The sequence below is a fragment of the Xiphias gladius genome, chromosome 5, assembly GCF_016859285.1.
Source record: "Xiphias gladius isolate SHS-SW01 ecotype Sanya breed wild chromosome 5, ASM1685928v1, whole genome shotgun sequence".
Lineage (NCBI taxonomy): Eukaryota > Metazoa > Chordata > Actinopteri > Istiophoriformes > Xiphiidae > Xiphias > Xiphias gladius.
The window spans coordinates 11,324,692-11,336,519 of NC_053404.1; the positions used below are offsets into that span (position 1 = coordinate 11,324,692).

The window sequence follows — 11,828 nt, forward strand, 5'->3', positions numbered from 1 at the left end:
ATGTGTGTTGATGTTAGAGGGAACAAGGTTGTATAATACAGAGGTTACGTAAGTATTTGGACAGTGACATAATTTGAAATTTGAGGATTTGAAACAAAGGTTTTCAGCTTTAATTCAAGGAGTTTAACGAAAATATCGCATTAACCGTTTAGGAATTACAGCCATTTTTATACATAGTTCCTCATTTTCAGTGTCTCAAAAGTAATTGGACAATTGACTGACAGTCAGTTTCATGGCCAGGTGTGGCCTGTTCCCTTGTTTTTCCATGACAAATTAGGCAGCTAAAAGATCTGGAATTGATTCCAAGTGTTGAATTTCGTAGTTGTTTGTAGCTGCTCATGTGAATTTTCGATATGTGGTGCAAAGAGGCGTTGATGTAAATGAGGGAGGCCCTCATTTGGTTGAAAAAAACAGAACAAAACTATCAGACAAATAGCAGAAACTTTAGGGATGGCCGAATCAACAATTAGGTACATTCTTAAATGGAAGAAATGCACTAGCAAGCTCAGAAAGAGCAAAAGGCCTGGAGGACCATGGACAACATCTAGCCAGATCAAGAACACTCTTGAGGAGATCGGCGTGTCATTGTCAAAGTCTATAAGCAAGAGACGCCTTCATGAATGTAAATACAGAGGGTTTACCACAAGGTGAAAACCACTGGTAAAACTCAATTACAGAAAGGCCAGATTAGACTCTGCCAGAAAACATCTAACAAAAAGAAAGGATCTTTGAACAGATGAAACCAAGATTAACTTGTACTAGAACGATGAGAAGAGAAGAGTATGGAGAAGGAAAGGAACGGCTCATGATTCAAAGCATAAAACATCATCTGTCAAACATGGTGGAGGTGGGCTGCCAATGGAACTGATTCACTGGCGGTTTATTGATGATGTGGCTGCTGATAGAAGTAGCAGGAAGGATTCTGAAGTGTATAGGGCTGTACTGTTTGCTCAGATTCAGCCAAATGCTGCAAAACTGATAGGACGGTGCTTCACAGTACAGATGGATAATGACCCAAAACATACTGCGAAAGCAACCCGAGAGCTTCTCAAGGCAAAGAAATGGAATATTCTTCAATGGCCAAGTCAGTCACCTGACCTCAACCCAATTGAGCATGCTTTACACTTACTGAAGACAAAACTGAGGGCAGAAAGACCCACAAACAAGCAGCAACTGAAGGCGGCTGCAGTAGAGGCCTGGCAAGCATCTCAAGGGAGGAAACTCTGTATTTGGTGATGTCCATGGGTTCCAGACTTAAGGCAGTTACTGACTGCTAATGATTTTTAGCCAAGTATAAAAAATAATCCTTATAATTATGTTGTTTTGTCCAATTACTTTTGAGCCACTGAAAACAAGGGACTACATATAAAAACAGCTGTAAATCCTAAATGGTTAATGCGATATTTTGTTAAACCCCTTGAATTAAAGCTGAAAGTCCACACTTCAGTCACATCTTGATGGCTTTGTTCCAAATCCATTGTGATGGTGTACAGTGGTAAGCTTATGAAAATTGTGTTACTGTCCAAATACTTTTGTACTTAACTGTATTACCTATGTGGGTAGGTGTGAGATTTGCTTACGACACTGCATGCAAAAAAATGCCAATGCATTTTTGTGCTGTGATGGACAAAAAGAACACATTTTCCATGGTTTGAATAGGTCTGTGGGTATGGGGTAGCACTGGGAGACTGTTGCCATGGTGACAAACTAAACTGCTGTGTTTGGATAAGGCATTGTATTAGATGACTGAGGAGTTTCTCCTGCAGAAAGAAAGAAGAAGAAACAAAAACAAAGACAGAGGAAACAAAACAAAGATAATTAGGTGAATTACATTTGATTACACTCAAAATCTACATAATTGTGCAGTGCAACCCTTCTGTGTAAGAAAAATCTGACTTCTGCATACAAAAGTCCGAGCTGTATCCAAACCAACAGACTGACTGAAGTGGTTCACTCAAGTTTACCTGGTTAGGACTCCATCTCCATGGAGATGGTAATGGTTTCACTTTCAGCTGTGAAGGCGAACAGAAAGTGTGCTAAGGTGATTCAAAAAAGTAAATCATTAATGTTAATTTTGTCTATGAAACATTATCATCAATGGTGGAGCACCCACCTGACTTGGGGGTGTTATTAGGCAGATGGTCTCCGATATTGTTGGCATGCTGGTCGTTAATCAGGAGGCGATTCTGTGACTCGCTGAGCGGGCTCACAGAGACGTCAGCAGCACTGGATAGATGCCCGATTAAAAAAAAAAAAAAGTGCAAATACCCTCACTGTGCATCCACAACCCCTTCCAAAATATAGATCCTTTTCAGAATATTGTGTCAAATAATATGTCCTATATTACACCAAGATGGATCACCTTTTATCGGGCTCTGGATACAGGGTCACTGTGGCCTGCTCTGCATCAGCACTGACCAGCCGTGTAGGGAATGTTAGACCATCTCCCTGGCTGTAGTAAACAAGGAGGAAACTCAAGATTAGGTGCAGTCAACCTGCAAGGCAACAAACTGCATCAGGTTAGATTTCCACGGGAGCTGCAACAGAGGTAACCTGAAATTTAAAAAGGAGATTCACTGTTTTTAACTCTTTCTTTAGCAAGAAAAGATCTCTGCCAGCCATATTTAAAAGGAGGCTTTTTAAAATTTGGTACCAATTACCAAATACTTTGCTATGAATTCAACCACGGAATACATAGATAGAGATCAAACTATCTCCATGAGCAGAAGCCGATAATTAGCAGGCATACAATATTGTTGACAGCATGTTCAGTTCTAAATTTGCATTCTTTACCTGGTGAAGATGGGCAGCAGCCAGTACTTCTTCTGGTCTCCAAAGACCTGAGCAATATTCTTCCAGAAACCCAGAGAGAAGCCATTCTTATCAGAGCCTGTCCGAAAAACTGGTGCTCTGAAGGCCTCTGGAGAGGGGGAGCAACATGGAGGGACAAGAATGGACAGAGAATACAAACAACAATAACCAAATGATGAACAACCTGCAATCTCAATCTGATGAGAAAGAAGAGAGATGGACTATACTGTGTGAGAGTGAAAATGTCATTCCGATTCTTTCGTTGAACATTCAGATGTTTATAACCTCTTAACAAATTGTGTTAAATTCTGTGTTGATGTTAGATGCAGAGAAAAGCAAAAAAGAGAAGTGTTCACATTTTGAGCTGGCTAAATAGCAGAGGAACCTGTTGAATGTGTGTTACCTATAGTGGACCTGTTCTTCCCTACAAGCCACAGGTGGTAGCTGAAGAGGGACAGAATACTGATGCAGAACATGGCCGCCACAAAAAAAAGAAACAAGACATGGAATTTGGCGTGAGTGTCTGGCAGCTCATTCTGGGGAAGAGACGGGAGGAGAGGAGAGCGAGAGAGGAATCAATAACAACTTCACATTGTGGATATTTATAAAAAGAAAGAGAAATAAGAGAGAGTAAGTAAAATGGAAAAGGAAAGAGAAATAGAGACATAAGAGGAGTGTCATGTGAACCATGTCACTGCATGCACATCACAACAATACCCATGGCAATGATGGTGAGGCAATGCAACACTAAAGGCTTTGGAGGATGGCTGGGTTACCTTTGGGCAGTTCTCTGCCGATTTCCTCCGGCAAAGCTTTAGTACAAACAGAAACAAGACCGGTTAGCAACACCAAGGGAGAACAGGCAGGAGGGGAGAGGGAGCACGTAGAAATCAGGAGGCAAATACAAGTTAAGGCCAAGCTGGGTGACAGGGGGAAAAAAGGAAAGAAAGAGAGTGGGTGAACGTACAAAGTGTGCCCAGAAATGAAAAAACAAAGGGATGAAAAAGCTAGAGATGAGAGGAAACTTAAGTGGAACAGCTACAAAAGTGAAAAAAGAAAAAAGAGGAGGTGTTTGCAGCCACATGAGTGGTGTGACTGATGGTTCTGATAGTGAAGAGGGAGGCAGAAAAGAGACAGATCAGAGAACAATGACCCAGTGTCCAAGAACTGGCGATAACAGAAAGGAAAACAGAGAGGGGTCAGAGGCCGAAGGGTGAGAGAGGACAGAGAAAACAGAGGAGCAGCACAGCTCAGCACCATGCACAACCATACTCAGAAGATGCTCAACCAACGGTTGAATGCAACTAAATCTGCATCCTCCGTGACATTACACAAACACACATTCACATTCACTACATGCTGAGTGTGAGCGAGCTGACTGCATAGCAAGGAGTACTCTACGTCTTTGCAATATCACTCACTGTCCAGAACTTTATGAAATATTGCAGCACGGTGGCTGCAATGAACAAACAGTACACCAGCGAGTAGGCCAAGAAGAGGATGAAAAACTTGTAGTTGGAGAATCCCACACAGTTGTTCACCCTGAAGAGAAACAAACACAGAAAGTTCAGTCATCACCTCCTCCGAGTAGAAATCTTATCAATCTAAACTTTAAAGAAGGTGCCACTGGCAAGGTTACACTAAATTGTTTTCTTTTGTTGGTTAATATTTAAGTAGAAAGCTCTGTTACCTTCAAGGTTAAAAGCAACCCAGGACACTACCAAGAGCCACATTTGTTTTACGCAGTTTATTTTCTGAACGGTTTTGGCAACATGTCATGCTGTAAGATAAGACATTATTCCCACATAGTCGAGTTTAAACTCATCAAATTCCAGTATTTGTAACATTATCTACCAAGCTTTCAAACCAGATAAGAGTCAGTTCTGAAAGCAGCTTGCTCCTAGTTGACCATGTTACACTGGGCTTTTAAAGTAAGGAACTCTCTTTATACTCTTACACCTGCATGAATCAGCTAAAAAACGTGAAAAAAATGAGGAATTAAATCTGAGATGTCATATGTACAGTAAGTCTCTTTGTTTAGCAGCTCTTTCATACCAGGGACAATGGTGGTCCATCTTTAGCACGCACCTGCCATATACAGCAAGAGAATAGAAAAACGAGAGATTAAAAAACATTAAAAAAGTTCAACAATTATTTGATAGGGTGAGAGACAAGAGGAGGAGAAAAATATCTTGGTTGAATAAAGAGGAACTGCAACAGTTTGATTCAGTGAGTATGATTTTCTTACATGTCACATGCGGAGCAGTGATGACATCGGTCTGGCTTGATAACTTGACAGCGGTCACAGTAACGGATTGCTGCTCATGTTAACACAACAGTATCTCAATAATACTGGACAGTTAGTTCCTACAAACAAAGAGGTATAAACAGACAGACAAATTAATTCTCACTCACACATTCATGTTTGGACACAGACATACCTCCGGCTCCTGTGCGGGTGTACAGAGGCAGACTGGTGGCGGCTCTCCACAGGATCTCTTGCTGGGACTCTGGCCTTTCCTCCTTCTCATAACGTTCCTTTTCAGGCTTGGGCAGGCAGAACTGGAGTGGTGAGAGCAGCATATAAATTTTCTTTGAAAAAATGCATTTATCAACTTGCCTTTATGGCAGCGGGTTTACAGACAATGCAGACACAGTGGACTCGTTTTGGATAACTGTGTTATTGTACCTCTTTGGAAGGGTTGGCAGGCTTGGTGAAGATGGTCTTCCAGTAAGACCATACAAACAGGATGAAAGAGAGGTGGAAGAAGATCAGGTAGACAACTGGAGGGAAAAACTGATTGTCAGCATCAACAGCATACTCAGTCTGATACGTGCATCAACATTAAAAAAGCAAATTACCATTAAGAGTTGAAACACAGAAATGCTGCTGTTAGATAGGGTATGGACCAAAAGAGGAAACACAACGTCTACATATTTAATTAATGAGAGAGGAAAGCTAATGCTGAATGAGAAGGAGCAGCTCTGCTTCACGCAGACCGACCTCAGTGCTTTGAGCGAGCAGGTTTCCTGTGCCAGCCTTTTTTAGCTAAGTCGACAAAGCATATTTCACCGGACCAACCAGAGATTATCTGAGTAAGTAGCAAACTGGCTCAGCTCAGGAATTCAATTCTGCAATTAAACTGTATCAAATAAACATTGTTTTCCCCAGGACACTTACTCTGCTCTCCTATACTGGGAATGGTGACTGTAAGAGACAAAACAGAGAAAATATAAATGTTAGAACTGTCAACTCAATAGTGTCAGTTACATTGACATTAAAAACAGTTTCAGATCTGACAGTGGTCTTAACAGGGAGAAGAGAGAATTGTGTAATTCATTCTTATTGCATGCTTTACAAAGTTATAAGGCTGTACAGTAGATTTAAATTATATCTGACCAGTGTTTCCCAACCCAGGGGGCAGGTACCCCCACGTTGCCCAAAGATAAATTTGAAGTGCCACAACATGATTAAAGGTTTAAGCACAATTTGTTCTTTACAGAAAAATGATGCTTATACTGTACTTAACAATTTTACTCTAGTTGACAAAACACTCTTACAGCCTGCTTTTTTCCCCCTTTTTCTGGAGCTCTTGATTGAGTGACACCATCTTTCTCTTCCAATCTGGGCAGAGCTTGCCCACTCAAATTTCCATTTTTCAGAGCCCTTTAGGGACTCCTCGCCCACCTTGTGATGAAATTGTTCTGTCAACTGCTGTTTCTAAGGTCAACAATGAACTTTAATTCTTGGCTTTTGGGCAACAACAAGAAGTCCATTGTGAACAAGAAGTCCATTTTGTGCTGAGAAAAATGGGACTAGAAAAACTGAAAACTACAATTCCATGACAATTGGAAGACGGCTAAAGAAAATGCAAAGACTTTGTGTTTTGCGGAGTACCATTTCCAGGGTCAAGAATGAACTTTAAGTATCAACATTTATCATATTTCTGCATTTTTCCTTGTAAATCACTACAAACTTTTCACCTCGTCAACCATCCAACATCCTCTGGATGAAAATCATTGCACATGACTCATGAGCATAACAAGAGTGCAACATTTTACAGAGTCACAGGCCAAAAAAGGAACCATCGATCTAGCCTTCTCAGATGGGGTTTCCCGACACCTAAACTTTCTGTGCGTGTATTTTACAAATCACGATTAAATAAAAGTACACCTACATAAAATTTGACCCTTCAAATCTTATCCAGTAATCTTAATATTAAAAAAAGTTCTGGAAGGCCTTTATTACACCAACTATATATAATTAAAAGCTCAAATCTATCAAATCAGTTTTGTGTTGCAGCATCTCTCATTTCAATACCAAACCTCCGAGCCAAATCAGCTCCTCGCAAAGCCCCGCAGTTACCCATGCCAAGTTAATTAGCGGTAGTCTAGTTAGAGGAAACGTGTTCATCTCTCTAGGCAGCCAAATACCGTTTAGTTAGCGTTTTAATTCTCCATCCAGACCCCAGTCAGCTCGACACAAAACCACAGAGACGACACGGGCAGCGAATTAAACAGTACGGGGAAAGTTTGTCTGACCAAAACACAATTCCCCGTAAAATAAGACAACCCAAAGCGATGGCAGCTTACTGATAATTAGCCGTATCTAGATTTGGACAGGCTTGCCAACACCATTGTTGAGCTGCAGTCCATTTACTTCCTGCTGGCCAGCAGCAGCAGTATGTTTGTGTGGAAAGCACAATGAAAACATGAGCGGTTGAAGGCTTTAAAAAGGACCACGCGGCGGCAGGACGTCTACTTACATATACAAAGCTCCACCACATAGGCATAATAAGACCAGCAGACGACTAGGGCGATAAAAATCACAGGTATCCATGCTAAGCCCCGTTGACAGCATCTCAGTACGTGTGTGGGCGCCATCTTCCTCTCTCTACTGGGGGAAAGGGAGTGTCGTTGTGTGACGTCCCTCTGGCAAACTGAGACCGGAGTTGGTCTGAAAATATTTTTGGGAAGATATTGATTGGAATAAAACTAGGTCGTCATACAGTATACACCAAACAAGGCAAAAAAAAAAAAAAAAAAACACATTCAGTGATCCCACATAGTATCTGCTATACTTCACTAATGGTTTTTTTTCACGCTGTTTGTTGTGCTTTTTGTAGAAATGAACCAGAATCTCACTCATCTTTATATTTTGAATATTAAAACCCCAAAATTAGTTTTTTGGCAAATGTTATGATTTTGGGACATTTTCACTTTACAAATGCCGTGTTTTACTAAAATAATACACATACTTACTCATTTTCTCCATGACTTGATATATTTGATAAAATTAAATGTTATAATTGCATAAAGCCAGAATGTATTATGCATTTATTTTAATGTATTTTTAACATTTTTTATCCACTACTGTTCTTGTCCTTTCCACTTTATTATACAGTCTATCCAAATATGATTTGATTGTACCCTTAACATTTTTGTGATAAAGATTGATCAATAAAGTATTGACATTAAAAAAATAGTTTGAAAAATAGTATTAATAAAAAATCTATTGTACATCTCCAACCTATACAATGTGAAAAATAATTAACCAAGGAAAGTTTAGAAAAAAACAGGTGTCGGACATGGCTGGATTAACCTCTTATGGGGCACTGGGGCAAAAACTTGTTCTTCGGCCCCCACTGACCCCCACAATACATAGCATTTTCATTATTCCTCCAGGGATCCAGAATCTCACCAGTACTCTAAAGCTGAAATGGTTATTTGATTACCAGTAATCAATTAGATGATTGCCAGAAGATTAAATGGCAGCCATTCTGATATCTGATTAACTATTTAAGTCATCAACAAATGAGCACAATATAAATTAAAATTTTTTAAACTAGATTTTGACATGGTATATCTCTACAAAACCAGGGCCACAAGGTGGATAATTGAAGGACCCTTCATGGTTGATAATGCACTTCAGTGGTACACATTTCTAACAAATTTGAGATTAACCAAATGATATGGTGTAACCTGGGGCTTTTGAGGCCCCTGGGGGTCTGGGGCCCAAGGGCAGTTGCCCTCTTTTCCTGGTTGGTAATCCAGCCTCGTGTGTGCTTTTCATAGAAATGGACCATCTCATATATATGATTTTAATGCAAAATTTTGGTAAAATTTTTTGATGTTTTTGAAGAAATTTGAGGTGTCTGTTAAATATGTCACTCCGTACCTTAAATTTTAAGACATGAAAATAAATTTTATTGCAAATGTTATGATTTTGAAATGTTATTTGTATTCAAAAATACCTTTTCTAAAAAAAAATACCTATGTTTAGCGCTTTTCTTCATGATTTTTATTTGATAGCCTCACATAAAAAATATGTATGCACATATTTTTATAGACACACACAAATGTTATAATTGCATTTTCAAAAAACGTCTAGAATTTAATTTGTCTTTGCTTCATTAGATTTATTTTTATCTGTTCTTTTTTGTTAGTATATTTCCATTTATAATTTGATTCTACACTACTTTTTAACGCAGTTTAACGAATTTGTTATGAAAAATGGAAAATTATTTTGATCAATAACGTTTTGACAAAAAAGTCGGTCTGAACAATGAAGTTTTCATTTAAAAAATTCAAAACTTAATTTAAAAAAAAAAATGTTTTAATAAAAAAGTGTCCTAAACTAATAAATAAAAAGCAGCTAAGCAGCAGCTGGTCTCAGGACGGTGTACCTTCCTGCCCTCAAGACAGCATCAAAGTACTTACGCAAAAGTGTACTTCAAATCTAGTCTTGCCTAGTGCTGCGGAAATTGAGGTGAAAGGTGAAAGGTGAAAGTAGTGACGCGTATTCCACGAAGGGAAAGGAAAATTACTAACATGGACATGGATGTTCAGAAATATATATTGCGCATTGGGTTTGTGGACCCAGCTGAGCCAGCCTGTATGTGCTGCGGTTAGTACACACCTGTCACCAGCTGTCGGTGCCGTTTGAAAACCTCACCGTGCACAGCGGCGGACGAGTCCAACTTGACCTATCTCTCTGTACAACAAGATTGTGAACCAGCGCAGAGACGGCTTCTGCTTTGAGAATAACGGTCTCCTCTCCTGGCTGCTGACCAAACTTGGCTTTCAGGTAATTCTGCTCTCCGCCCAGGTGAAGAGTTCCACCACCGGCTATTACGGGCCCCCTTTTGACCATTTGACCCTCATGGTGACCCTTTAGGGCCGGCGCTGGCTGTCAGACGTCGGGTTTGGCGCGCCAGGCTTCACTAAATCCCTTTCGCTGGAGACCAGCTGCCCCCAGGAGCAGGGCCACCGAGTGTACCGCATTAGAAAGGAAAGGGATATGCACTTTCTGGAATGGCAACGGAAAGAAAACAGAGGTGCTGATGGAGATTCGACAGAGATCTACAAGTTCACCCTGGATCCCAGGTGTCTGGAGGACTTTACTGAGATGTGCCAGTACCACCAGAGCTCCCCCTGCTCAGTCGTCTTCTGCAAATCCCTCTGCACAGTTCTAAAACCACGTGGAAGGCTCACCTACATTGGCCACAGATTGATCGTCACCACATTTCCCACTGAGGGTACAGGGAGAGTGTTAGAAAACACAACCAGGGAACTTAAAGATGAGGAGATTGCTGTTATTTTGGCAGAGAAATTTGGAATTGTGCTAAATTCACTGCTCATACCAAAGGATGTTGTGATAACATCACCCCCAGTCACGTATTGATCATATCTTTACACCTCAAAATTATTTGAAAAATTGATTCATCTTCTTATTGAAATGACTACAAACAGTCTTTGATTCACACGTCATACATAAGGAATTTAAACTCATTTGTAAAAACTCAGGTTTGGGTAAACTATATAGTACACTGCTCAAAAAAATTGAAGGAACACTTTGAAAACACATCAAACCTCAATGGGATCTGGAACAGGGCACCACTGAGCTCCTGGACAGTCTGAGGTGCAACCTGGCAGCGTCGGATGGACCGAAACATAATGTCCCAGAGGTGTTCTATTGGATTTAGGTCAGGCGAGCGTGGGGGCCAGTCAATGGTATCAATTCCTTCATCCTCCAGGAACTGCCTGCATACTCTTGCCACATGAGGCCGGGCATTGTCGTGCACCAGGAGGAACCCAGGACCTAGTGCACCAGCATAGGGTCTGACAATGGGTCCAGTGATTTCATCCCAATACCTAATGGCAGTCAGGGTGCCATTGTCTAGCCTGTAGAGGTCTGTGCGTCCCTCCATGGATATGCCTCCCCAGACCATCGCTGACCCACCACCAAACCAGTCATGCTGAATGATGTTACAGGCAGTATAACGTTCTCCACAGATTCTCCAGACCCTTTCACGTCTGTCACGTGCTCAGGGTGAACCTTCTCTCATCTGTGAAAAGCACAGGGCGCCAGTGGTGGACCTGCCAATGCTGGTGTTCTATGGCAAATGCCAATCGAGCTCCACGGTGCCGGGCAGTGAGCACAGGGCCCACTAGAGGATGTCGGGCCCTCAGGCCACCCTCATGAAGTCTGTTTCTGATTGTTTGGTCAGAGACATTCACACCAGTGGCCTGCTGGTCATTTTGTAGGGCTCGGACAGTGCTCATCCTGTTCCTCCTTGCACAAAGGAGCAGATACCGGTCCTGCTGATGGGTTAAGGACCTTCTACGGCCCTGTCCAGCTCTCCTAGAGTAACTGCCTGTCCCCTGGAATCTCTTCAATTCGCTTGAGACTGTGCTGGGAGACACAGCAAACCTTCTGGCAATGGCACATATTGATGTACCATCCAGATATTGATGTGCCATCCAGGAGGAGTTGGACACTCTGTGCAACCTCTGTAGGGTCCAGGTATCGCCTCATGCTACCAGTAGTGACACTGACCCTAGCCAAATGCAAAACTAGTGAAAAACAGTCAGAAAAGATGAGGAAGGAAAAAAATGTCAGTGGCCTCCACCTGGAAAATTCATTCCTGTTTTGGGGGTCTTCTCATTGTTGCCCCTCTAGTGCACCTGTTGTTAATTTAATTAACACCAAAGCAGCTGAAACTGATTAACAACCC

At 41.3% G+C, this 11,828-nt stretch overlaps 1 protein-coding gene and 1 pseudogene across 2 annotated transcripts; one reads left to right on the top strand and one right to left on the bottom strand.

Annotated features, from left to right (window-relative positions):
- Nucleotides 1–1,458: 1,458 nt before the first annotated feature.
- On the bottom strand, nt 1,459–7,729 carry zdhhc20b (zinc finger DHHC-type palmitoyltransferase 20b). Of its 2 annotated transcripts, XM_040127599.1 has the most exons (14): nt 7,578–7,729; nt 5,993–6,019; nt 5,501–5,595; nt 5,253–5,373; nt 5,060–5,129; nt 4,867–4,899; nt 4,233–4,353; nt 3,588–3,623; nt 3,215–3,347; nt 2,794–2,920; nt 2,363–2,452; nt 2,114–2,226; nt 1,965–2,012; nt 1,459–1,760 (listed from the first exon to the last, which is right to left on the bottom strand). In XM_040127599.1, the coding sequence occupies exons 1-13, from the start codon at nt 7,693–7,695 to the stop codon at nt 1,969–1,971; spliced, it is 1,128 nt and encodes a 375-aa protein (XP_039983533.1). In that variant the 5' UTR covers nt 7,696–7,729; the 3' UTR covers nt 1,459–1,760; nt 1,965–1,968. The 2 variants fall into 2 exon arrangements, with proteins under 2 accessions (XP_039983533.1, XP_039983534.1); XM_040127600.1 differs by lacking the exon at nt 3,588–3,623.
- A 1,919-nt stretch (nt 7,730–9,648) lies between these two features.
- Nucleotides 9,649–10,495, top strand: LOC120790124 (annotated as a pseudogene).
- Nucleotides 10,496–11,828: the final 1,333 nt, after the last annotated feature.

Bases quoted from the DNA above. Each gene is read 5' to 3' on its own strand.
- zdhhc20b (XM_040127599.1), bottom strand. From the start codon at position 7,695: ATGGCGCCCACACACGTACTGAGATGCTGTCAACGGGGCTTAGCATGG. The intron at 5,596-5,992 runs GTAAGTGTCCTG...TTTTCCCTCCAG, and splicing joins TCCCAGTATAGGAGAGCAGA to TTGTCTACCTGATCTTCTTC. The intron at 2,921-3,214 runs GTAACACACATT...CCCCCTCTCCAG, and splicing joins GAAGAACAGGTCCACTATAG to AGGCCTTCAGAGCACCAGTT.